Raw genomic sequence first — 25,472 nt, forward strand, 5'->3', positions numbered from 1 at the left:
AGCTGAAGTAGGTTAAAACACTGAGTCTACACGCGTGAAGGTGCCGAACCTGCTTTGTGCCGGATAAAGAAAAAACTCCACTCACGTTGTTTTCCTTGGCCACACATGGATGCAGAAACTGAGACTGAACATGCACGTTTAGGTAAAATCAAAGCGCAGTCGCTTTGTCTGGTACGTAAACACCTTTATTGTCATGCGGCGGCTGTGTGAAGGCAAGAGAGGACCCAAATGCACGGCTCTAGACACACGGGGATGAACTCAAAGGCCGGTCTTTATTAACAGGAACATAAGAAGTCATACAAAACTATACTGGGAGCAACTAAAAGCTGAGGCGCTGGGAAGACACGGAAAATGCACACAACCTAGAGGGACGACGCAACACAGAACAAAGGGACACTCTGACATAAATACACAGAAGGTAACGAGGGAAGTGGGAACACACGGGGAACACAGCTGAAGACAATTACTCATGGCCGAGCAGGGGGGACACGAAACTGACGATACTGACACCAAGATGTGGACCTTAAACACAACACAGTACACAGAGATGAGCACGGAGAGAGAGAGGCAGAGAAGAAGGATGAATACGAGGGGATGAGGAGAACACAGAACACATAGGATGGGAACACGGTACCAGAGCAAACACCACAATAAAAACATGGACACAGGGGGAATCCAAATACCAAACCAAACAATCCAATGGACATAAGAAACAAAATACAAAACTACAGAAAAACTAAGAACACTGGGTCAAAATGACCCAGGACCATGACATTTATTGTTCTGGCGTTGTCGATAGTTTAACAGGGGTAGGAGGAAAGAAACCTGAGATTACAACCCACCCCTTCATTTTAATATCATTACCGGGGAATTATAAAGACACAACTGGGAACTTAAACAGTTAATTGAAGACAGAGTTAATAGAAGTAACACTATTGTTTGTTTTTCACTGTCTGAATGAGGCGCTTTTGGCAATGATTCAGGTGCTGGGCAAGAACAATTCCATTTGAAGTCTCCAATTAGTTGAATTGATTCCATGTTAAGCTCGGTCACCAGAGACAGCCAGCGCAAATAGAAAATGAGGTGAATGTACCTCTAATATTTGGGTCAGTGCTGCGACTCAGAAATAAAATACATCTGCTCCATTTCAGCTTTTCTTTTTCCATCTTTTTGTTGTATAATTGCCTTAATCCTTTTACTTTTTGTTTCCTCAAACTAATATTAATGCTTTCAGAGTGTGATGCATACAGAGAAGAATCAAAGGAAAGGGATAGAAAATAGCTGCATTGTATAATGCCGACCATTACCTGCGCCTGCAGGAGCCAAAGAGACTATCATGACTCACTTTAGATTAGACCAGGCTTCTTTCATTGTTCCCCAGGGCAACATTCATCTTGTGGCAGTCACCAAATATTGACTGTAATGGTGACAAATGTGGTCTGCATAGTACAACGCTTTACAGCTCCTGTATAAGGCGGTTCATTACTAGAATTCATTATATGTGCAGGACAGACCGGGCAATGCTGCGAAATTTGAAAGGCACCAATTTACTTTTAACAATATGCAAGGCCTCCCTAATCCCTCACTATGCACCTCATCAGTGAAACGGATGGCTGTGAATATAGAGCCTATGAATCTTTAACCACCTCTGCTCCTTTCATTTGTTTCAGAACACCCCAGTTGTACAAGTTGCTTCGCTGGCAGAGCTGAAATTCAAAGTATAAGTTCTGGAGTTAATCCCCGGCTGGGTGCCGTACCTGCGCAGTCATCTGGGTCGCCGTGCAGCAGGTGACATTTCGGTCCCGATCGCTCGCAGGGCCCTCAACGCTCCCTTTCATTATCGGGAGCTCCAGTTAGCTGGATCCCGCGGTGTCTCGTGTCGGTTTATGTAACTCGTGTCCCGTCTGCGTGGACGGGCTCGCCGTACAGCGTGCTACACCCCGAGCCTCTTGCACTGCCCTATTTAAGGGGGTATTTTAAGACTTCCCACACGGGTTCATTTGCCCTTATCTCCTTTTCAAGTTCAGCTGTTTTCCTCTTGAAGCATTCTTCAGTGTCAGACCACAGGAAGGAGCCCGAGGTAATTTACACACCATTGTTATAATGAATTAGGAGCTGCGTGTTAGAAATGGGATGGGTTTCCTGGCGTATTGTAAAAGGCGCTCCAACGAGTCATCAAACGGCAAATAGGTCATCGGGCTTGTACGGGTAAAGGTTGGGTGCGAGACTGTCATATTGTTCAAGTAACGGAGACGGATAAGCATCGGTTTCAAACATGTTGGAAGTTGTTGGTAGGAAATGAAACTGTTTTCATTTAAATTTGGTCAGAGCTGCTGGCGTCCCAGATATGTGTACAAGGTGTCCTTTGGTGCCAGTGCTGTAAGGGATGACACCTCCAACTCCTCACGTGTACACTGCAAGTTTTATCAGGGTCCCTTGAATCCACTGGATACCCCAAAGTGTTAAATTCTGCACCTACTGTGTTCGCCTCCATCTCAGTGTTGTCTCTGTCAGCTTATTATTGGTCCCTCTTGCTTACTTTTTCATTTCATTTGAACTCGTCTCCATTGTTCTCTTCCTTTAGTTCATCTGTTCTTCCTGGTGTCTGTATTTAGTCAGCGTATTCTCCCTCAGTGTATGTCAGGTCAGAGTCTCTACTCCGTCCCTGTTGTCTTTCATTCGTTTGTGTCATCTTTTTATCGCGACTCTTCAAGTCTTTGCGTACCGCAGATTTTGGGTCGTTATTGTGAACAAAGTCCTGACAGTTTTGTGCTGTGTGGATTGTGACAGCCTGGACAGGCTCGTTCCACCGATGCCCACAATTCCCCTCGGTGGCTGTTTTTTGCTCGCTGCGATGGATCTGCAGGGAAACCTTGTTTGTCCCTGTGATGCCACTCGGTTTGTGTGGAACATGAAGACGTTTGAAGACGGTCTGTGTGGCACTTTCTGACAACAACTTTAAAGATTGTAAAAGAATAAATGTAAAATTCTTTGAAAACTAACATTTGAGATTTTTTCCCTTAATTATTTGACAGATTGGTTGTTTGAGAGACACATCCACATGTTCACCACTATTGATTTATTGGTCAGTGTGATTACATGATGCAGCTGATAATTTGCTTTTCCTTCCTTCCTAGCTCCTTTCCTTTCTTACTTGTATTCTTTTAGCATTTATTTCATTCCTTACTTCTTTGTATCTTCTTTCCTTTCTTCTTCTTCTTCCTTCATTTGTTCATTCCCTCTATCATCATGCCTTTTCCCAGTTTTCCTTTGTTCCTTCCTACTCCTGGTCTCCCTTCTTGTCTTTCTTTCATCTTACACTTTTTTCCTGCCATTCTTCCTTTGTTTATTGCTTCCATCTTCCTCCATTCATTTGTTCCTTCTTGTTTGGCTTATTTCCTTTCTCCCTTCCTTCCTCTCTCTCTTCCTTCCTTCTTTTCAGTCTTCTCCCTTTCACCTCCTTTTCCTAACTTTCTTCCTTTTTTTAATTCCTTCTTTTCTGGCTGTCTTCATCCTTCCTTCCTCCCTGACTCTAACACTGACCTCTGACATGCATGCAGAAAATCTGGTTTCGCGTTGTTGTGGACCACGTATGAGTGAAGTTATGTTGGACGAGTTGATATTCGGTTGAGTGGAGCTGAGCAGTGAAACCTGGATGTAATGATGTGACCCAGCAGTTGCTCTGGATTTTTTTTTCCCTTACAGCCATTTTTATGTCTTTATGTTCTTCACATGAAGGCAATTTCAATAATGCTCCACTCAGACGGCAATGAAATCATTTTAATGGCTTTTGCTCAACTTTCAGAGAAATATAATTAGCAGAACATTATTTGAAAACACATTTCACTCTGCGACGTGTTATTTGTGCCTCTCTTCACAACCTGGAGTAACAACTTCTCAAACTGGCTTTACTCGCACGATGATCTCCGCTCAGATTTCATTCATCACAAACTGCACACTAGGAAATAATGACGAACTCTGAAATGTTTGTGCTTGATTATTTTAATCTGCAGAGATGATGATAGGTTTCCAACCCTGTCAGCAATAAAGGGGACGTGCCTACCACTTCATAATGGAGCCTCTATTTCACACGGTGCTGATCAGCATTTCTGGCAAGTTGGTGGAGACCTTTTTATGACTGCGTTTAAATCTCCACCTTCAGCTGCTTGAAATCCATCAGTCTTATTGATTTGTCAGACACTTTTGGCTGTAGACACTCTCTTAATTAGAAAAAATTAGTCTCTGCTTCAGTTTGAGTCATACTTTGTATAAATTTACAGAATTTAATAAAAACATCTGCTAACTTGAAATCAAAAGCGATGCTCATTAAAGAAGATTTTCATGCTCATTTTATTCTTAGATTCTACAAGCGCGATATGATTGATTGTGCCTCCAGATTGTGTGAAACAATCTCTTCCCCCCTTTAAGGTCACCTTCCTTTTAATGGCTCAGGTACACTAAAGTAAAAATAACACAGCAACCTCTTTACAACTCATCTGCAACACATCTGTTTGCAACAAAGAACTCGGCTCAGCTGGTTGCCAACTGGTTGTAGTCTGGTTACATTCTCATAGAAAAGCAGGGCTGCCAAGCGTACGTGTCACCACGTCACCATGAGCCAAAGTTTTTCTGACTGACTAAAGGTTATACCTTGACCTTGAGGTCGAGGTCCATTAGATTCAAATTCGTCCGAGATTTTTAGTAGATACAACTTTTATATCAATTTGAAACTCCTACGCCGCTTTGTTCTTGACTTATCGCATTCACAAACTTGAGTATCCACAACAATAACCCATAAGCCTTTTATGGCTGAGGGGTAAAAACTTAGGTTACTTCTACACTAATCTGGATAAATTTGAATACGGCATTTTAGTCTAAAAATGCTCCACGTCCGCACTACAGTTTTCAATCATTTCCGAAAAGTTGAAACGACTGAAAACGCAAGACGATTCGACCTTCCTCATTTCTTTCTGCCGTTTATTTCCTTTCCGGCTCTTTGAAACGTCGCGGCAAAATGTTGAGGAAAAGCACCGAGTTTTTTAAATGGACTAACAATGAGGTGGAGTTGTTGCTGCGAGTAACACAAAAGTACAAAGTTACAAAAGCGAGTGAGAGTTAAAGAATTTGAAGAAAAGCTAGTCTGGTCACATGTACAGACTGATATTAATCTTTAACAGGGCTGTCAAACCTGAGAGCAAACAAAACAACCGCTGTATAATGCCCTCAGCTATCTCAGTTTAACTGGTCACATGACTGCATCACGTGACTAAAATATGTCATCATTTTCGAAAAGGCGTTTTCCCAAATGTATCCTCTTTGGAGAGCGTTTTGACCAACAACGCCGTCTCAGTGTGGACGGAAGGCCAAAACGGAGAGAAAAAGATGCTTTTTCAAACAAAAACGTATTCGTGTTGACGTAGCCTGAGCATGTAGGGCAGTCTGAACCTCCCATGGATGATTTTTACATATACCGACCTCGTGATTTGAAACTTTGGCCAAAGTAATATGAATTCACTGCTGTTTATATATGACAGTGCATAAGGGAAAGCATAATAGTTCCACAATAATGTGGTATTATAAAAGCAGGCAGGGTTTCCACCAGTTGTTGGACTCTTTCAGCTCCCATTTACCCACAAAAGCACCTGTAATACCGACATGTCGAAGCAGAGAAAGGGTGCTCCCCAAACCATTTTACAAGCTGTGCGGTCTAGTGTTAAGATTTCTCCTGCCCAAAACCATTCAAGCAGACTTGAAGTACACTAAACTGTACTTTTTCCAAGAGTTGAAATAGTTTCGAGCTAAAATAAAATATCCTGCTGCTCAGTCATAGCAGAGACGTTCATCATGGAGTAGTTAAAAATGCAAGGCATTGGCAGGAGTTCATTAGTATCAACTAATCAATCCCCTGCAGACACTCTGATTTATGCTTGATATATTTTGCTCTGTGGTGCAGCGCACTGGTGCCTCCACCCGGATTTGAACACACTCGTTTATCATCAGCAGCTCTCACGCCTCCAAAGCTCTTGTTTTGTTATTAGGTTTGCTTGTCAGGAGCAACAGCAGACACTGATAGACACCTGAATCTCTATGTGGATTCCAGTCATGCAATGCCCACCAGGATTTCATCTCCGAGCAGTCATAACCTTTGCAGGCTCACAGACAGATGTGTCTGGCACCCAAAATGAACAGAAACAGCAAGAGGTGGAAAAACGAGGCACTCTGAGAGCTTGTTAGTGCATCACTCTGTCTTGTGGGAAGCGGCTGGACGTTGTTTGTTCCCATATTCACAGACTTGCACGAGTCTTTTCATCTCTCACTTTTGTCTAGTTTCAGTTTTTATTTAGTTTTCAGGCCATCAAAATGCAATTTCCTGTCTTTTTATATTTATTATATATATATATATATATATATATATATATATATATATATATATATATATATATATATATATATATATATATATAAGTGCTGTCTGTGCGATCGTCACGCTGTGTTATCCACAGGCACATATTTGCAGTAAACACATAAAGAAATCTTTGCCTCTGCTAATGCAATCTTCTTTCTGAGTAAATAATAAATAATATTTTAGGTTCAAGTTTTGAAAGAAAAAACAGATGAAAAGTGAAGCAGCTTCTTTCTGAGTCGAATTAAAACACATGTTTGGTTAGAGGCGAGACAAAGCATTGAGAGACATAAAAGCAAAGATCAAAATGTGGCTGGTGGAGGCTCCCTGACAGCAGGAGTCTTCGGATAGATGACAAGAGGTTGCAGAAATTTCATTTACACTCCCCCAAGATACCTGAAGGCACAATGCAAATCAGTCTTACAAGCTGTCGCTTGACTCTAGTTTTCTCTTAGTTCGCATCTTTGAATGGATACCCTGGTGCTTATCGTGTCTTGACTATACACTTGTCATTCTGCAAAAAGAGCAGGGTCCATTGTTTAGGTTACTTAAGGCGGAAACTGTTTCGTTGAGTCTACATTTAAGGTATTAAACTGAACAAAGCGAGTAGCTGTTTGTAAGGGGAGGAGGTTGAGGGCAGCGAGACTTAGTATTGGTTTTGCAAATGTCACTACAGAGGGAGGCATAGATGTTTTTCATTTACTACCACTCGGGAAAACGAGCCTTTGCAGATGGATCTGATGTCTGATCGATTTGGTGAATAAAAGAAGAAATGAGAGCCACTCAGCTTGTTTGAGGTTTTGGTAAGGCTTAAAATTATTTAGAAATGTGAAGCTTGTCCACATCATTGTATTGAGAACATCTGGGTTACTGACTAAACCATAGGTTAGGAGAGATATCTTCTTTTTTTCCCTTATACAAGGTCCTAGTCTATTTCACCTTTCTTCATCTTCACCTCTTTGTTATCGCCTACGTCAGAAAATGTCTGGCATCCCTTGGAGGATGCATCCATCCTTCATTCTCACCTGTGTTTTCCATTCTCTTTTGTTTGGCAGTGTGGGATTTCTTCACCTGTGCATATGGCAGACCACCCATTCTACCCTTATCTGTTCACTGACCCTTCCTTTTGTAAGAACCAGACATGTCTTCAAAAGCTCTGACACAAACCTTCATAGACATTCATTCTCTTTCAATCCTTCCTTTCATCTCTGGCCTCTCACCTGCTCCTTATCTTCCCTTGTTTCCTTTACTTCTTATCTTATCTCAGCCTTTTGAAATTCAGCCTTTCAGATTTTGGGTAGAAAAGTATTTTGAATCCCCAGAAATGTTCACTTAGTTGTGTGATTTTTATTTTCTTCTGATTTCACTCGGCGTATTTCTGTCCTGACAGGTAGCAACATTGCAGCTGATGAGTTTTCATTTCCTCTGTATATTTGACACCTGCCTCAAGTCAGGATCATATTTCAAGCAAAAGATTACGCATGAAAAAAGACACATAAAGAAGCAGTTTTTAAAGTCAAGTTATATAGCAATACCATTTTACTGTACACATCCCTGCTGTTGTCTAATTAGTAGTCACTCCTGCAGTCAGCACCACGGGGGGTGCTTTGAGCGTGGGGTAGACAACCAAATGCTGTGGAGACACAGAGTATAAAAAGACCTCCTAAGAAAAGAGTCAATTAACTTGCTTTATAAAAGGACTGCCGTGTTGTTACTTGGCATTGTAATCGTCAAATTGTTAATGCCACATGTTTACCTTTGTACTAGTGGCAAAACTGCAGGGTACAGGCTGCGGTTATACAAACACTGAGCGGCTTTTTTGTAACAGAATAACTGTTTTCACTCGAGGAAACCTTGAGCGGGCTGATACAGTCGATTCAGAAAGTACATATTTGGGTTTTCCACTTATTAAATTGATAAAACTGATGGTTTTCGATATCAATCATCATATTCTCCATATATTTATATTTGACATATATCATATATTTGAACATAGTGCATTTCGTTTCAGTGCTGAGAAATGTGTCATTGCTGAGAAATCTCTCAAAGTTGTAGCTCAAGGAGTCACACAGGGTTCATGTTCATGTGTCAGATGACCGAGCTTTCAAATCTTAAAAGTGGAGCCAGTGGGAATAATGTTCATTTTGTATTTTCATATTTACAGTCAAATGGATTATAAAACAGGCTCTGCTCTAAGGCAGGACAGCCTGTGACTGCTAAGTGGGTGCGCAGTGACCCTCAGCTTTTCTGTAAGAGCCACTCCTCAACTGTCACGCCCAACTTTAAAATATCAGAGATGACAATCTTCAGGCTAAGGCTTCAAACAGGACGTCTCAAACTGATAGGTGACAGTACATTCAACTTTTATCACATATGGAAAAGAAATATAGTGAATCATAGAAGGCTTATATGATTTACTCATGAATGTGACCACTTTCTCATTACTTTCATATATTGTTTTAGTAAATATCCAAAACATACAAGTTTCATTTATATAATTTTTCAAGGGATCTTATATCTGTTTTCACTCTTGTATGCTTTTCATACGAGTTTCACACAAGACCGATACAAACTTTATAAGATTGATATATATCTGTTCCATATGGGATGTTAAACCTGCCAACAGGACTTGAAGTGTGCATTTGGAAACTTCTATATAATATTGTTCTTTTAAATAATGTTGGATGGATGGTTACCATATAGTCTTAAGGCCATTACACACCGAGTGAGTTGCAAAAAAGTGACACAAACTTTTTGTGTAATCCAATAAAAACATCAAAATGCACTTGGAAAAGAAGTTTATCAACATCAAGCGATGATGAGCTGATGTTTCTAAACAAGAGAAGGAAGAAAATGAGATTCTGGGTTTATTCACTTCTCATGACAAAGAGGCAGCTGGACATAATTCATACCTCATCTGAGGAAGCAGAGGAATCATTCAGAGAGCTGATGTCTTGTTTTGTGTCTGAGGTAAAACAGTAACATTTTCCTGTTTGTGTATCACTGTATATTAAGTACCAGGGCACGTTGCACCTGTTGCAACATGCAGTGGTCTGATTGGTCCAATCTGTTCATTTGGATCCAAAAAATCAAGCTTGGTTTGAAAAAATATTTGTTGCAAATTTGTCTAAAGACCCTTCTGTCCAGAGGTGCATGCTTCTTTTCAGTTCAATTTCCAAAGCCTCCGTTTCCTCTCTGTGACTATATATGTATGTATGTACTGGCTGGATTTTGTTCAAGTGTTATATATTGATGAAGTATATCCCAAAACCTGAGAATAAATCCACTAGAGGAGACAAACATATGTTAAAAATGTACATGACATCACCTAAAAAAGATTCCACACCTAAAACTAATAGATATTGATCGTCATGGCAGGTGTAAAAGAAAACAAGCTGGTCATCTTCATAGATGTGTCCTCTAAGGTTGGTTTATTTTACCTCTTTGTTTGAGCCTTTCCAAACTGTGTAATTCCTGCACTGAGGATAATGCCAATTACTAAAACAGAACCCCTGACATTTTTAAAAAAGGGTTGGCACATTCAGTGTGCATAATACTAACACTGACTTTATAGATGCAACAGTGCCACTGACTCGTCATAAAAAGTCACTGTTTTGAATTTTGATTAGAATTTTGATGGGGCTGAAGTTAAACCTGATTTCTGCTGGACTTTCACATATCTCACTCTTTCCAGGTGATGGTGCGGAGGCACTGAATGTATTCAGTTTGGCCTTACAGTTGTGGAGATGTTACTGATAAATGAAATTACAAAAAATAGCCGAGAGCATCGGGAGTTAAGGTCAGCGAAGATCACCTTGCTTGCTTTAAATAAAGCAGTGTTAGTTCAACTCTGAGAGAGGCCGAGAAGTGAACCACATTCTTTGTTGTCATGTGTGGCTTATATTCATCTCAACCTCCTGAAAGGGTTTATTCAGACTAAATATTTTCAAGGGTTTTCAAAGGCTCATTTTTAAGGTATAGATTGGTGAGGAATGCAAACTACAGCTGTAGTCTTTAAATATCAAAGCTCAGGATGTATTGGGTTTTATTAAATGCCCCATATTACTAGCAGCTGTCTGATAGAGGCCTGTGAAACAAGTTGTTATTGTTTTGCTTGACACTTTGAGTCATTCAGGCCTGGAAACCAGTAAGTGATCCCCTGCAAAACTCCAGCTGCTAGGGAAAAGTGTGTGTTCCCTCGCTGGTTGGTGAGTGGCTGCTGGAGGTTGCTAGCTGTCACCGCGTGAAATTAGCTTCACCAAAAACCTCCTGGGGATTGCTTTGGTCACTACTACATTGTCACGGTCACCAGTAGTTTGCAAGTAAAATGCAGACTGGGTGCAGCACTTTATACTTATTTCCAACAATATCACCAGTTGCATTGACCAACCCCCCCATGACCCAGTCAGGGAACATACATTTTGTCCTTACAGTCAGTCAAGCTTGCAAGGAAAGCCTGTGAGCTTCATAAACTGACCATGCTGTAGATATATGACACTTAAACTTTGTGAAGATAGCCTTTCTTTAAATAGTGAGAGGATTATGTGCACCAAACTGTTCATGAAAAGGCTGTACGAGGCATACATCAGTCAACTTTATACTGCGTGTGTATAAGATCATCTCACGAATGTGACAGGTGCTACACCGAAATCCTCAGCAGCTAATGAGTAAAAGTTTCTAAGTGTGTCAGAATTATTACAGTACGTCAAAGGAAATCAAGGATCATTTTGACCCGAGGTCAAACCTCCTGCCAGCCGCATTTTGCACCTGCAGCCAAGTGGCAAGCTGCCGACCTTTTGGGCTTAAAGCCAACGTTTTAATAAGTAATCTGACTATGTACCTGTTGAGGCGCGACCTGACTGCCGGGCATGTTTGACACAAGGCTGCACAGGGTGAGCAAATGGTCTCTTCAGGCAGGGCCAGTAAAAATTAAAAAGCACAGCAGGGAGATCTGAAAATTATGAATGCACAATCAAGATATTGTTGCTCGTTGTTATGAAAATGGGGTTTGTGGCATCTATTTTAAAAGGTCCTCCTGTTTTGAAACCATTTGGGTTTGTCTTGACATTTCCGAAAGTCCCACTGCGCTCAGATTTTAACGAGTGCTGGCATTATCGCTGGAGTGTTCATTTGAGATTCTTATGAGGGTGGTCGATATTGTGGATGACAGCACCTCATCAATTAAGCCTGTGGCCTCTGCAGTCACTCTGAGTATGCAACTGAGAAAACACAACATCTGACTCCTTATAATCACAAGTCTTCGAATAAACACTGTGAGATGCCATAGCAGCGTCTCTCCACACATACGGCCTCGCAGCGTTGCGCCGTCATTAATTAGCGTCATCATCTCCGATTGTTTACTTGTCGCGAATGATCATTTAATTAGGTAACTTCAGATGGAGGATCCAAATATTATGGATAGATTATAACAAGATCAGTGCCAAACGTCTCCGGCAGCAGCTTAAAGAAGCTGAAGCTCTGTAGGAAAAATATCAATCACATTTATATGTAAATAGATGTAATTATCTGTTGTAATCATCGCACATTACTCAGGAGGCGGCGGAGGAATGGGCGTTTGTTGCTTTAATTCTGTGAATGTGACAGAAGTGTGAAGGAGACAAAGCAACTCAAAGACATGCAGGGAGCCAGAAAGGCTGTAAAATAACACCCACTTACACTGAAGCCTCCCGGAAAAAGATCATCTCAGTAGTCAGTAAATGGCAAGACACTGATGCTGCTTTTCAAGGTTAGCCTGGGAAATAAATGGCCTAACATATACACAGAGTAAAAGCCTCACAGTGCTAGTGTATATACATTAATATACTCAAATATTTATTGTTCCTCTGACACAACAGATATTAGCAATGGTTGAAATCGTGTGAACTTTAAATGTTAAGCTGCCGTGACCCATCGAAGAGCATCCTTGAGTATAAATATGTAAATATGTAAATATATAGATATGTAAGAAAATTGTGTATGTTTCTGTTCTGTGTCCTGTGTACTGTTTGTTTGTATATGTGTCTTTTTGGCTGCTGTTACAACCAAATTTCCCCTTGTGGGACAATTAAAGGATTATTCTATTCTATTCTATAATTAATTAACTCTGTTTTCTGAGCAAAACCTCTAAAAACCCATTGCACACCACTAAACTGGTGACCATAAAGCAGCAGATAGCAGCTAAAGAATCAGATGGAGGGGACCAAAAACAGAGCTAAAAAAAGGGAGCTAGTGTTAACCTTAATAATGTTTTTTCTCTCTTTGGATATCTGAAAAGGCAGATGGCTCAACTTATCATCTTGCAGTACATAGTAAAGCACCTATTCCCAACCTTCATGCTGTAAACTGAAACCTTCTGCTGATCGACCAAACCTTTCACAACGACGATGAACAGACGAAACTGAGAATTTGTGATTTAAGGTCGACAGCGGTCTAAGAAGACCTCCCGGTCACCAGACTCCACCTCCTCCAGCTCAAACTTGATTAAAACAGTAGCCACATATTGAAGATGAGATTTAGGTGTTACTCTAGAAATTGTAACCCTGTAGCTGATTATAGCTGAATGATCTTGAAGCCTTAATCTTGAATTTATTTATAATTTGTTGTGTGATAAGTAGAATAGAGATGGGAGAGCCGATTATTAAAGAGCCTTGATTCCTTCAGATAGCCCACAAAATGCAAAGTGCAGAGCGCATTCCCAGAATGGGAGCACAGCCTTGGCACAGAAAGAAATATTGTGCATAAACACAGCTTAGGTTTGTCCCTCCACACCTATGTGTTACTGCTTTTTGCCCTGCAGGGTCTGCAGGTATTTTCTTCTTTTTGTTAAAAAGTCACAAGGTCACAGGAGGAGAGGGGAAAACAACAGGCTGCGCCTCCTCTTGACTGGAAAAAGCATGTCAGGAGCACATGATGTATCCAAGAGCTGTGACACACAATCCCTAATCGATACTGGAGAAACAAAGATCCTCGGCCTCGCGGGCCCCTGGTGGGAAGCCATCATGTAATGCCAAGACAGTCGTCTCGGTTCTCCGGTCTGTTCTTTTCGGCAAAGAGGGAGAGCTCTTTGAAAACAGACCAACATCTGTCAGAACTGTGGGCACAACTGACAGACTGACAAACAACTAAAAACATACTAAATCACTGGAAACAGAGACTGCACTCGTCTGTTTTCAGAGTGTGGAAGTGCACATCAGAGACTAAACAAAGAGCATTCTTCAGCTGTTTGTTCAGAGCGATTTTCTAGTTCACTCTGAAGCTTGCGTGACGCCTGACTGCGCAGTCATCACTGATGAAAGTCTAAACTTGCACGAACTCCAATTAGCTGTAACTAAAATGAAATGCATTCCCAAATTGAAGGGAAAGACGTAAACATTTTATTTTAGTATTCCGTGAGCTCTCTGTTAAATGCCAACGAGCAGATGAGGCTGCCTCATAATTACAAAGTCATTAAAAGATCCCAGTTGCAATTTTCCAGTTTGTGGTGTCTTGACAAAACCTGCCCATTTCTCCTTCATTTCATCGTTTCATCAGTCTGCTTATCAACAGTTGCTCCGTGCCAAACGACCAATGTAATTACGGGAAAACACGGAGCGCAATTATGGAAAATAACTTACTGGATAATTTGTTTTTTGAATACTCTCCTGTCTTTCCTTTACATCAATGATTTCCTTTACATCTATAATGAGAATTAAAACGCTTTGCCAGTTTTTACTCATTTGCTTCTGTTCATGCAATGAGGCTTATTAAATTCAGCTTTTTGCTTGAGCTATAATCTGTCTTGGTTACACACAAAAAGTCTGTAAACATATTCTTTGGCATTAAAAAAATAAAATCAGCAAAAAGCAATGGGCCAAAAAGTTCAATCTAAAAATGGTAAAACAACAACTACTGAACTGAAGAGCTGCAACAAGCAGGAGGTTTGTTACTAATATAACTACAGTTTTTTTGTGAAAAATTGAAGTAGCAATCAGGTCTCGCCAATTAAAAGATTGACGGACCTTCTGAAAAGTGAAGGCAGTGCAGTGCAATTCCTTCCAATGGCCACCAGGGGGAAACAGCATAAGCCTGTGGGAAAGTTAGCATTTGTTTCACTTGCTTAAAATCCTCTGTTAACACTTTACTGGTCTCAGTCACAAGTTGAAGGATAAAGCAGGTTATGATTGACAGGTTGCAAGCCCATGAGTCTGCAGTGTGCTTCAGTCTCTCAGTCTACCATTCGTCGATCATTACACCTGGTTTAAAACAGCAAATAGAAAATCAGCTTGGGACTGTCACAGTGAGTCTGACAATGAAGGCTGTATTTTAACTAATACTGCATTAAAACAATCTTTCAGGAGCACAGAATATAGTTTCATCTGAACCAATGAGCACGTGTGTTTTACAAGTATGATCACAGAGTTCTGGGGTTTTCCTTTAATACTGAGCAGCTTGTCTATGTTCTCGCTTCCTCTCCTTCAGCCTGCCCAACTTTCCACAGACAGAAGACGCTAGAACAGGAATTCAGCGTTGCTCATTAATTACAGCTCTCATTAAATGTGGTCATTTAATGAGAGCTACTCTGAAATGAATGCAGAGATGTCGGCATTCTTGCTTCTGAGAGGACACTGCATTGATGCGAAGAAAAAGTTCTAATAAAAAGAAATCTTTTGGCAGAATCATTAACGATATGTGCACATTCTCGTTGTTTTTAATGAGGTCAGTGGCTGAGTGACGGTTCAGGTACTCATGTTCAGTTTATTGCTATGCCGACACGTCGAGCACACTTTTATGGAACATAAGACGTCGGTGACTTCACGATGTCGCTAATTTCGATTCGCCCAGTGTCAGCGCTGTGGGACTACCATCCAGCAAAGAAGGAGTTAGTATCATAGCTGTGGCGTCCAGAGTTTGGTGTCTATCCCCTGTGGGGAGTGAAAAGGTCAGTCTGCTTTCCAAATATCAAAAGCTGCACATATTATATATTTCTATTATAATCCATTACACATTGGATAGCTGACTTAAATTTGCTTAAATCTACTGTGAACCTTGTGAACCTTCATGGATCTTTTGCTAAAATGGATTTTCCTGGAACGTCTGCACTTTAAACACTCACACTAAAGGAGGACTTTTGTGTATTTCTGTAAAAGCATTGCACTTTTTGCTCCATTAAAGCTGGACATTCTGTTTCCAGTTCATCCCTAAAGTGTTGGATGGGGTGAAGGTCAGAGCTGTGTGTACACAAGTTGAGCTTCTCCACACTAAAGTGGGAAAAGCATTTGTTTACAGGGCTGGCTTTATTGAAACAGGAAGAACAGCTAACAAAAAGATCCCCCCCAAAAACACTGGAGGATGTAGCAGAGATTTCTCTGCAGTGGAGGAAAGGATGCTCCTAAACCAAGAAAAACAGAGCCAAACTATAAGTGGATGGAAAGGCGTGTCGAAGGAGAAAGCTTTAGATAAACCTTTGGGGTGGGGAGACGGTTTGTGAATATGTTCTTCAGTAATCCGTTTCACTTCTGGCCAGTTGCAAGCCTGCTTTTGTTTTTTATAAATCTGTTTGTTCCAACTTCAGCTGCTTACTTGGATTCTTCAGGTTTCCTATCCTTTTTCAGCCTTCTGGTTCATGGAGTCCTCTATTTCACGGCAAGGATAACGGCAGCTTTGTGTGATGTGACTTCTGACATATCGAAGAAGACATCAGATAAATCTGTGCTTATCCTTGTTAGTAATTCACAGACTCCAAGAAGCCGTGCTCCCCGAAACACCATCGGTCAAGCTCGTGGCAGCGTGTGGGTAAGGCTCTGAGACTTGTGTGGATCGCGTTAATGTTAGACACCGGCGTTTAAATAAGCAAAATGAAGCAACTTTCCTTTTCACCACAGCACCATGTGAGATGGAAAAGCATGAAAGGATTGGTGAAAGGATTTCTTTCCTGTTTTTTTTTTTTTTCAAATCCTGGTCTTTACAGGATGAGATGATTTCAGTCAGATGTGGTTTACTTGTAGAATGAAATAAGATGAAGTCATGTGCACAGAGAAATGCTATAATTACGCTGAGTGCAGAAAGTGAAAAATGACACTGAGAATTTTTAAATACCCGATACGCTGAGATGAGCAACAACCTTCCAAAACTCATCAAAGATGGGCTGCAGCCAATAAACGACTGAACGTTGCATGCCTTATCTAAAGTCATTCCCCTGAATGTTCATGAAGTCTAACTCTTTGTAACTTCATGTGTGTCCTCCAAGAAAATGTCTGATTAATAAGTAGCAAGTAATTTATTTTTTGGTGAAAGAAAGAAGGGGAAAAAAGAATCGTTTGCACCACCACTGGTGTTGTGAAACCATAAAAGATGGATGTTGCTTCCGAGTCTAAAAAGTGAAGCTGGGAGTGCAGATTTAAAGCAGGGGGGCCTTAAGTCTGTGTTCTTTTAATAGCTGCCAGGGGGTGGAGCCTGTTCCTATAGAAATCTTGACCTATAAATGCTTTTGTGATATTATTATAGATGCAATCAGTCATTTTGGGTCATATCTAAAAGTAGATTACAGTCACTCCAAGAGTGTGTAAGGAGGATTTTTCAGGGCATGCGTCGGATTTACCCCTTTGTTCATACTGTCTATGCTTGGAAGGGACAACAGTTAAATAATAATGGGATAACACGTTCCTGTGCCATGGCCTAAAAATTAGCAGACGAAAGAAATATCGTCGAGTGAGATCACAGTTAATTAGACAAGTGTAGTCCAAAGTCATACAGGATGTCCTTGTCATTGTTTTTTAAAAGGTTTGTTTGTTCTAGTAGATCGTGAGCTTTCTGACTCACATTTTCTCTTTTCTGATTCTGTGTTTTAATTTTTGTCTACATTTTTCAGAGTACAGTAGTTGTTTTAGTATCCTTGGTGTTTACCTGTCTACTCCCTCTTTCTATGTCTGTCCCCCTGTTTCAGTTAAATTGTCGTTTGTCTACTTTCTGGTTCATTTTAAAGGTTTACTTTCCTTCAGTGTAGTTTCACCTTGTTTCAGGTATGTGTTTATTTCCTGTTTTATTCTGATAGTCTGTTTTCATCTGTCTTGCTTTGCCCCTCCCCCTGTGGGCTTGTCTTGAGTAACTTCACCTGTGACTCGTTCCCCACCAGTCTCCACTCAGCCCTGAGTATTAAATGGTCCTGATCATATGCTCTTCTTTGTTCTTGTCAGCTGTTTTTATCCCTCGTTTCTCTCAGTTTTCTAAGTTTAGGTCCTGCTTTTTTCTCCCCTTCCTATTTACTTTGCCCGCGATTGACTTTTTTTTAAAATTTCGTTTGTTTTTTCCATCTCTTTGGGTTACACAGTTTTTCCTTCCATTTCTGATGAGCCCCCTGGGGAAACTGTTAAGATATTCATTGTGTGTACTCATGGTGTACAGTGTGTTTAACTGCATTATGGTAACTGTTGTTTAACAGAGAGACAGTATTATAGTTGTCACCACAAGGAGGCACTGTTTCATTGTAAGGGCACGTATGCTGAGTCATCACGCCCCTGAGGGAAAAAAAAGTATACAACAACAAAAAAGGCACCCATGAGGAAAAGTTTTGCCGCATGTTGATGTGGAATAAAGTTCCCAAAATATTAAGGACATTTTTGCCTCCGTCATTTTCCTTCGAGTTGATCGCTGTCGATGCTGCAATACTCAACAGAAACAAAAAACAGCACTTTACACAACAATTTTTTACCTGTATAACTTTTAAATATTTCTACCTTGTCAGTATTTTCCAACCTGCCTCAATTTCCTTAGTGTAGTGCAGTAGTGCATATATCTCCCATATATATCCCTGTATGTAAAATGTATGTAAAACTGTGCCTGTCTAAAACGTTGCTGTGCATAGAAGGCATTCAAACATGAATGACTAAAGTCATTTGTTTCAGGAAAGTAAAGCAATTACAAGTAAGTATAATCATATATATATATATATATATATATATATATATATATATATATATATATATACACATACATACACACCAGTGCCCAAGAACACCTTGTGCATCTCTCTACAAAGTCAAGGCAGTCCTGCCTTTGACAAAACAGCAGAGAACCAGCTGGCAATTTAAATGTAAGCTGTAGTGATAGTTGAGTCACAGTAGGGTTTTTAGGTTGACCAAAGTTGCTAATTAAAATGTGTCATTTCTTTAGTTCAGCTTTGACGAAGGTTGTAGAGGAAATCTGATAAATAGCATGTGCAGAATTATGTAATTGTCGTCAGTATAGCAGAGGTGTAAACATGACTGCTGAATTTAATATCCAAAGCATCTCATCTTGTCTGGTGTCACATTAAATTTTAGTTTTCAGTTTCTGTATACACGTTTTTCAGTTTATTTTGCTTTGATTTGGGAATTTATTCCATTTTTTTCCACCAACATTAACAAATAACACAAGTGGGCTCCCACAAGTAGTGCTCTATTCATCTGTTGCGTTATGTGGTTAGTCAAATTGCCTCACTTCACTTTTCCAGTTCAAAAAAGCGACATTAATTTATTATATATCATAAATTTGTAGTTGCCAAATACACAAAATGTCACTAAACTGCTTCTTCTTTTTTTTTTACAGATGTAGTTACTCTGTGTCAGATTGTAAAGTGTTAGTAATAATTCAATGTATCCATCATAGCTTCCCTTTACAGATACATGAGAGCTTAAAATCCTGAATGGCTCTAGAGAAACTCGTCTTCCTCTGTAAACTGGCCTCTCCATAACACATGCATATGTAGAAGGGCAAAATGAGGTGATCTGTCCCACCAAGTCCACATGGTACTTCACACTCTGCCAGCATAATGACATAGCATGGGCTGTCTCGGTAGCCAGCGTCTGTCCATCAGCTTCCCCCAGAGCGAGGCATTTAAAATGGATCTGGGTCACAGTGGGATCCCCTCTGTCCACCCGCTGGAACCTGGAAGCATTCAGTTCATTTGTGACAGATCTGCCTGAATTACTACAGCCAATCCATGTGACACACTTTACTGACAGTGAGAGCTGCTGCATTATGTATTAACACCTAGACGGTGTGTTCTTTTTCAGTACACGCTGATGCATTCAACATGCCACTATCTCTGTGTGAATGACAAAACTGACATTTGCTCCACTTTTTTGATTCCGTACTCGAGTGACTGCTGTTTAGCACTTTAATAACACTTTAATAACAGTACTCAGTATCAGTATTCTCTCATTCTACCTTTAGTCTGAGGCTCTTCTCTTGTTAAGGCTCATTAGTTCCAGTAAAGGGAAATTTTCATACAAGATCATTTTCAACTCTGGTGACAGTCGCAGTAAAAACCTGGGTACATAAAGAATCTTTTTATTTATTTTTACATTTTGGTTTAGAAGAACTCGACTGGTCGGCACAGTCTCAATCTGAATCTGAGCTTTACTAAAAGCATCGACTGTCAGCTGAGCTTTAACATTCAGTGGTTAAATAAGAGCAAATACGTGCAGTCTTTTCCAAAAGCCTGACGGCATTCAGCCCTGTGGCAGCTGGGATAGGCTCCAACCCTCCCATGACCCTGAATTGGATAAGCAGAAGAAAATGGATGGGTAGATGTATGGTTGGATAGACTAATGGCATTACCTTTGCAGATGGGTGAAGGCTATTAATTATACCCACATGTTTCAGTATATTTCAGTAGTGCATTAAACTGCCAGGTTTTGTATGTAAAACAGTGTTAAGCCTTATCTATGTAATGCATCTGTAGTGCATCTGTGCACTGCTGTTGCAGCAGACTGCATAGCCCTAAGAGTTTTGTTGTGTTGTCGTCCTGCTGGGTTTCAGGCTTTAGTGAAAGAGGACATCTTTTAAAAGGCTCGGCTTTGCATGACGCACTTGATGTTCTCTAGTGGGGGAGATTTTCTTCTTACTTTTAAAAACAAAATACTTTTTGCATCAAGTTACCTTCACTTCATTTGGTAATCCCCTGTAATTCTTAATATGTAGCAGGATTCTTTAGCTGTCAATTTATTTGAAGGCACGGACTTTAAATTTCATATATTTGATGTGAAATGTCAGCTTGCTGACCAAACACATCTAAAGAAATAGAGACTCCAGCCTCATGAGTAACTGAGTTTGATGTGAATGAGCTCCATGCTCCATGTTGCCATGCATGGGACTAGATCTGATTTATTTTTTTTGTATGTATATATAATATTTAATATTTTTCTTTAGGTCTCCGATATGTGCTCAGTTTAGTACCAGAGGCACTGCACAATGCTGGTGATCCCATTCATATTTATATAAAGGCATCACACCCATGCATACTCTGAACCGGAGATTACCTCAAAGCGAAACCATCTTTGCCGGGTGATAAGCTTTTGAACCTTGGCTAAACATTTGTGGTACATTTTAATGTGTGAAATTTATCTAGAGGTCTGTTTTTCTGCTCTGGGGAAAAAGCAGTTTCCCCAATTACTCAGATAGTAAAAGGTTATTTACTCGGTACAAAACCTCTGTTCATAGAAGGGTAATTTAACTGGGTTTTCTATAGCTGCTATAATTGGCCCCTTGATCAAACCTGTGTGACTGGAAAACAGAGTACAGCTGCAGGGAGGACGGACCGAAGACATGCTTTATAATGATGCAACGCACCTAGCCAAAATAGTCAAAACCGTTTAACTCTCAAAGCCTTTACATTCAAAAACTAACTGAATGTAAAAGAGACTCCACCAACTCCACATTAAGGATGTTAGCAAAAGTCAACATTTGTCTGAAATGTCACAAACTCCCACCGGCAAATCAGCGTCGGTGACCTACGGGCACCGATCTTTCACAAAGGCAGAACTCAAGCCACTGTCATCAGCTCAAAGCCTCTTAAAGAGCTCACACGCAGCTATCAGAGCTGTGCTTTTACTGCCTTATTGAATGATAGATGAACATATTTAAATGGAAATAAGCCACAACTGCATAACCATGAGTTGTATGTTGTTCAGGGGGGAAAAAAAGAAGATATAATTGAATAAAGGCAATATTTTCACTTATTGGAATTCCCATTGCTTCTCAGTGACAGAGGTCTCACAACATATTGCTTTGTTCTATAGCCAACAAAACAACACATTACAATATTAGCGCAACATCAAATGACACACCCGCCGCAAAGATGGATGACCGTGAGGTGCAGCCGCTTCCACGTACCCAGACAAAGTGACTATAATCAATCATCTTGGTAAAGCGCTGCTAAACAGTGGATTCTGTCAAATGGAAGAAACACTTACAGGCTCATAACTGAGCAGTGGCAGTTTACTGCTCACTCGAGACACTGAACAAATCAAAGCTTTCATGTCTGGGGATATAGCAAATACTGACTTGAGTGGATGGAAGGGCTGACTGATACTCTGCTGAAATAGAGAACAACATTTGTCACGTTATTATAGAAGAGCCAGTCGTGCCGAACTCATATATGTCAGTTTTTCACTACTTCAACACTGCGGCATAGATAATGCATAAAGTGTAGTGACTGTCAAGGCAAAGCAAGGTTATTTGTATTGCACAGCAGCTATGGATGGCCTGTATAACACGGGTGTATAATGTATTGAATAGGACCGATAGAAGAATCTGTTCTCAGATTCTGAGTCTTCGAAAAACCCCGAAAACAAAAATTGGATCCCTTGAGCCAGGAGATACGTTGACATTTTTCATAAGCTGTTGTCAAACAGGCATATTAACAGTATTATAACAGTAATCCGGTCGTTAAGTCTGACATCACTAGCCGTGTCTGGACCTAAACTCCGCTGCAGGTCCATATATCAAACGATCACTATGGCATTACTGAGAGTTGAAAAACTGTCTAAAGTCTTTCATCTTTAATAAAATGATCAGCGTTCTGCTCTACCAGGTGTAACAATTGAGTTTAACATCCAGGCATCCATGAAAACGGAATTTATGACATTTAACGGAGTTAGAAGTTAGCAGGAAGTTAGCTCGCTAGCTTCTATCTAAATACAATATAGCATGTCCTGACTGCGGGGTTTTGGAAACAAATTAAAACGTACAGCTCTGTTATCACTTCCAACATAAATGAAGACCAAAAACTAAACAGCAGTGACGTTTGTAGGGTTACTGAAGTTTGGCTAGCTGGTATATAATGATGTGCTACGTGACCGCTAGCGACACAGCTATGTTAGCATAATATAAACAAGATAACTTTTTTTCCACTCAATAAAAGTTAACGTGAGTGTTCTCAGTGGTCAGGAACAAATGTAATCGCATGGCAGGATGCTGTAAAAGGACCAAACTTCAGCCAGGAGAACAACTGAGATAATCCATCCACAATACGAGGTTAGTTACATCCTAAGGTTTTAAAAACTGAGCTTAAATAAATGATTAGCGGTAATAAAAGCAGAGGGAGGTCAACAGTGATCACTGACTGTTTTAGGAGCCTTTTGAGATTAAATAGAAGAAAATACAAAACATTAAACATGTTAACAACACAAAAGCCATATTAAACGCAGACTACTTTAGGCCCGGAATTAGGATTCGTCACGTCATCACTTAACGACCGGATTAGATTCCAGTTATAACCATCTTATTTTTATTTGGGCTGTATACCTCATGTTTGCTGTGCTGCTGACTGGTTTAGTTTAACTTGATTTGTAATATGTTTTTGACTTGATTGTTATTACTTTTGAGTCGGGTCAGTTATTCTATATAATAATGCAGTCTGAATAAATCAAAAAGGGGCTTCTTTTTTATTACCTTTCTTTGTGTCTGCTGATGTTGACACACTTTTATTTGCTTTTGTTCTTCTCGTAACAGGAAACCACCACCATGACTACCAGCATAGCCACCTGGACCTGACCGCCCTGACACCTAAAATGGGTAAGAAACTGCTTGACTGCTGATGTGTAGTTACAGGCAGAGTCCAATTCACTGTGTAACCCTAGACTGATAACGTGATATACTCTTTTTAGTTTAGCCTGATTTCATGGCAGTCATTGGCTTCATTTTCCAAAATGATATGCATTATTATCTCTAAGTGATAGAAAGCCGAGCAATTTCTGTGATAGACTATTTCCAATTTCAAAAACAAAAGTATGCCTTTCACAGGGAATTTAAAGTACGAGGAGCTGATAAAGAAATCCTCGGAGAAAATGAAAAGCAAAAAGTGTGATAATCAAAGGATCGCCTGTGCAGTTTGCTCGAGTTATTGAAAACCCAGTTACTCTCATAGCATCCCATCTATTTTTCTAAATGTGATTTTCTGTGAAAGGGGAGCAGCTCTTCACTGTGGAATTACTGAACGGTTCTGCATCTAAATGGCTGTGAAATGAAAGAGGCAACCTGGATTTTTAATTACTTACAAAAATCCCCTCTGTGATATTCTAAAACTGCAGAGGCCAGTGTTTTGTGTCACTGTTTCGGGTTAAAGTTATCGTCATTGAGTCATTAAACAAAGTTTTTTACCATTAACGGAGCGCTGCCATCCACATCCTGCCTGCGCTTGTCTGCCTCTTAAACAGGCCGGCTTTTCATGGGAAAATGGGTTTCGAAAGTGCTTTCAGAACCAAATAAAACTCTTCAAACAGCACTTTTGAAGTCTATTTAGCTTCTGATGAGGATCATAGCTGCAATGCATAATTCAAGAGTTGCTGGTTTGGACGTTTTTGTTAACCCTTGGCAGCATTCCTGCAATATTGTTTTTGACCAAGGGCGACCTCTAGTTTGAAACATACTGTGCACATTGATTGTTATTGATCCTTTCTTTCTCACTTGGATTTGTTAGCCCACAGACAAATGAGATACGGTAAGTAATACACATACACATGGTGTTTATGTGTATCTTTTCATCAGTTTTTCTTTAACATAATTCATGTATAGTAGCAACTGAATTCTTTTCCTGCACACTGAGGGTCATTATTCTCCTTTTCTTTCCTTTTGTTCAAGCGCTTGTGTATATTTTGCAGTTGCAAAACTTCACATTGCTGCATTACAATCCATGACCTTTAGTCCAACCTTAAAAATCTTTTCTACACACATTTTTTTTTCTTTCCTCTTCCTTCACTCAACCTACCCCACAAACCCCCACACACACTTTCTGATTCTGTGAATGTCTCCCCTCTACACCATATTTTCCTTGGTGTTGTGTGTCCCTATCCTCCTTGCTGCAGTAGTCGCCCGGTCCTATTTTTAAATCCAGCACCCGCGTCCCTGCCTGAATCCCAGCCCTTTCCGCCCACCGCGCCTCCTGACCCGTGACTGGGCGTCCTAAATTCTGAAGCCACAGGAGCTCTGTGCAGTGCAGGGAGCTGTAATGGTGTTATACATATCACAGATATCCCCAAATGAACTGTTAAAGGCGTGCAAAATGATCTGTCGTTTGAGCTGCTTAGATGCAGTTGAGTGACGCAGTTTCCCGCTGACTCAGAACTGCAAAGAAGACAAATTAGTCATTTCATTGAAGCTGCAACTTCAGTAAATAATATCCTTGAAATGCCTTGACGCAAAATCCTCAGCAAGCCTTAGCAAGCAAAGCGCTCTTTGTTAAGCATAGTCCTTTCTAAAATACAGCCCATTCTGACTTTTTAATTTTTAGTTCAGTTCAGTCTAACATGTTATCTCTTCTTTTTAAAGTTCTGAGTATGTTTCTGTCCAGCAAAGAATTAAAATTACATCTTCCAAACTGGGATCCCAGTCTGAGAGGTTCTTAGTGCCAGAAGTAACCATGTTTAGACAAAAGGCTGAAGTGTAAACTATCAACCAGTCCCAGCAAGCTTGGTTCACATTGTGCATCCATAGATTGTACTGATGCAACCAACAGATACACTATATGGTCAAAAGTACTGAGCTACCTTTACATTACCTACAGAAGCTGCTCGGCAATGGAAACCTATACCATGAAGCTCCCAGTGCACACTTTTTGTGCTGATGTTAATCCCAGAGGAGTTTTGGAAGTCTGGAATTACTGGTGAATTTCATGCACCATGTGCCTCAGCACTGGTTGGGATGCTGTGATTTCTAAATGTTTCCATTTTGCAAAAATACAGTTTACAGTTGACTGTGGAATATCTAGTAGGAAGGAAATTCTGTTGCAAGAGTGGCATCCTATGAGAATACCATGCTCGAATTCACTGAGTTC

General features: G+C 40.3%; 1 protein-coding gene across 3 annotated transcripts in view; it reads left to right on the plus strand.

Annotated features, from left to right (window-relative positions):
- Positions 1 to 25,472, plus strand: part of shisa6a (shisa family member 6a) — an 85,563-nt gene that overhangs the window by 48,689 nt on the left and 11,402 nt on the right. For 2 of the 3 annotated variants that reach the window (XM_086290128.1, XM_086290129.1), the window contains 2 exons: positions 23,153 to 23,215; positions 24,120 to 24,140. In XM_086290128.1, the coding sequence (XP_086146254.1) occupies positions 23,153 to 23,215; positions 24,120 to 24,140 (84 nt within the window). The remainder of the gene's footprint in view (positions 1 to 23,152; positions 23,216 to 24,119; positions 24,141 to 25,472) is intronic. The other variant, XM_086290130.1, reaches the window with a different exon arrangement.

This window comes from Aulonocara sp. 'chitande type north' Nkhata Bay, linkage group LG4 (assembly GCF_057382095.1).
Source record: "Aulonocara sp. 'chitande type north' Nkhata Bay isolate Kocher_YH1m ecotype deep benthic linkage group LG4, A_spYH_male_GT1.1, whole genome shotgun sequence".
NCBI lineage: Eukaryota > Metazoa > Chordata > Actinopteri > Cichliformes > Cichlidae > Aulonocara > Aulonocara sp. 'chitande type north' Nkhata Bay.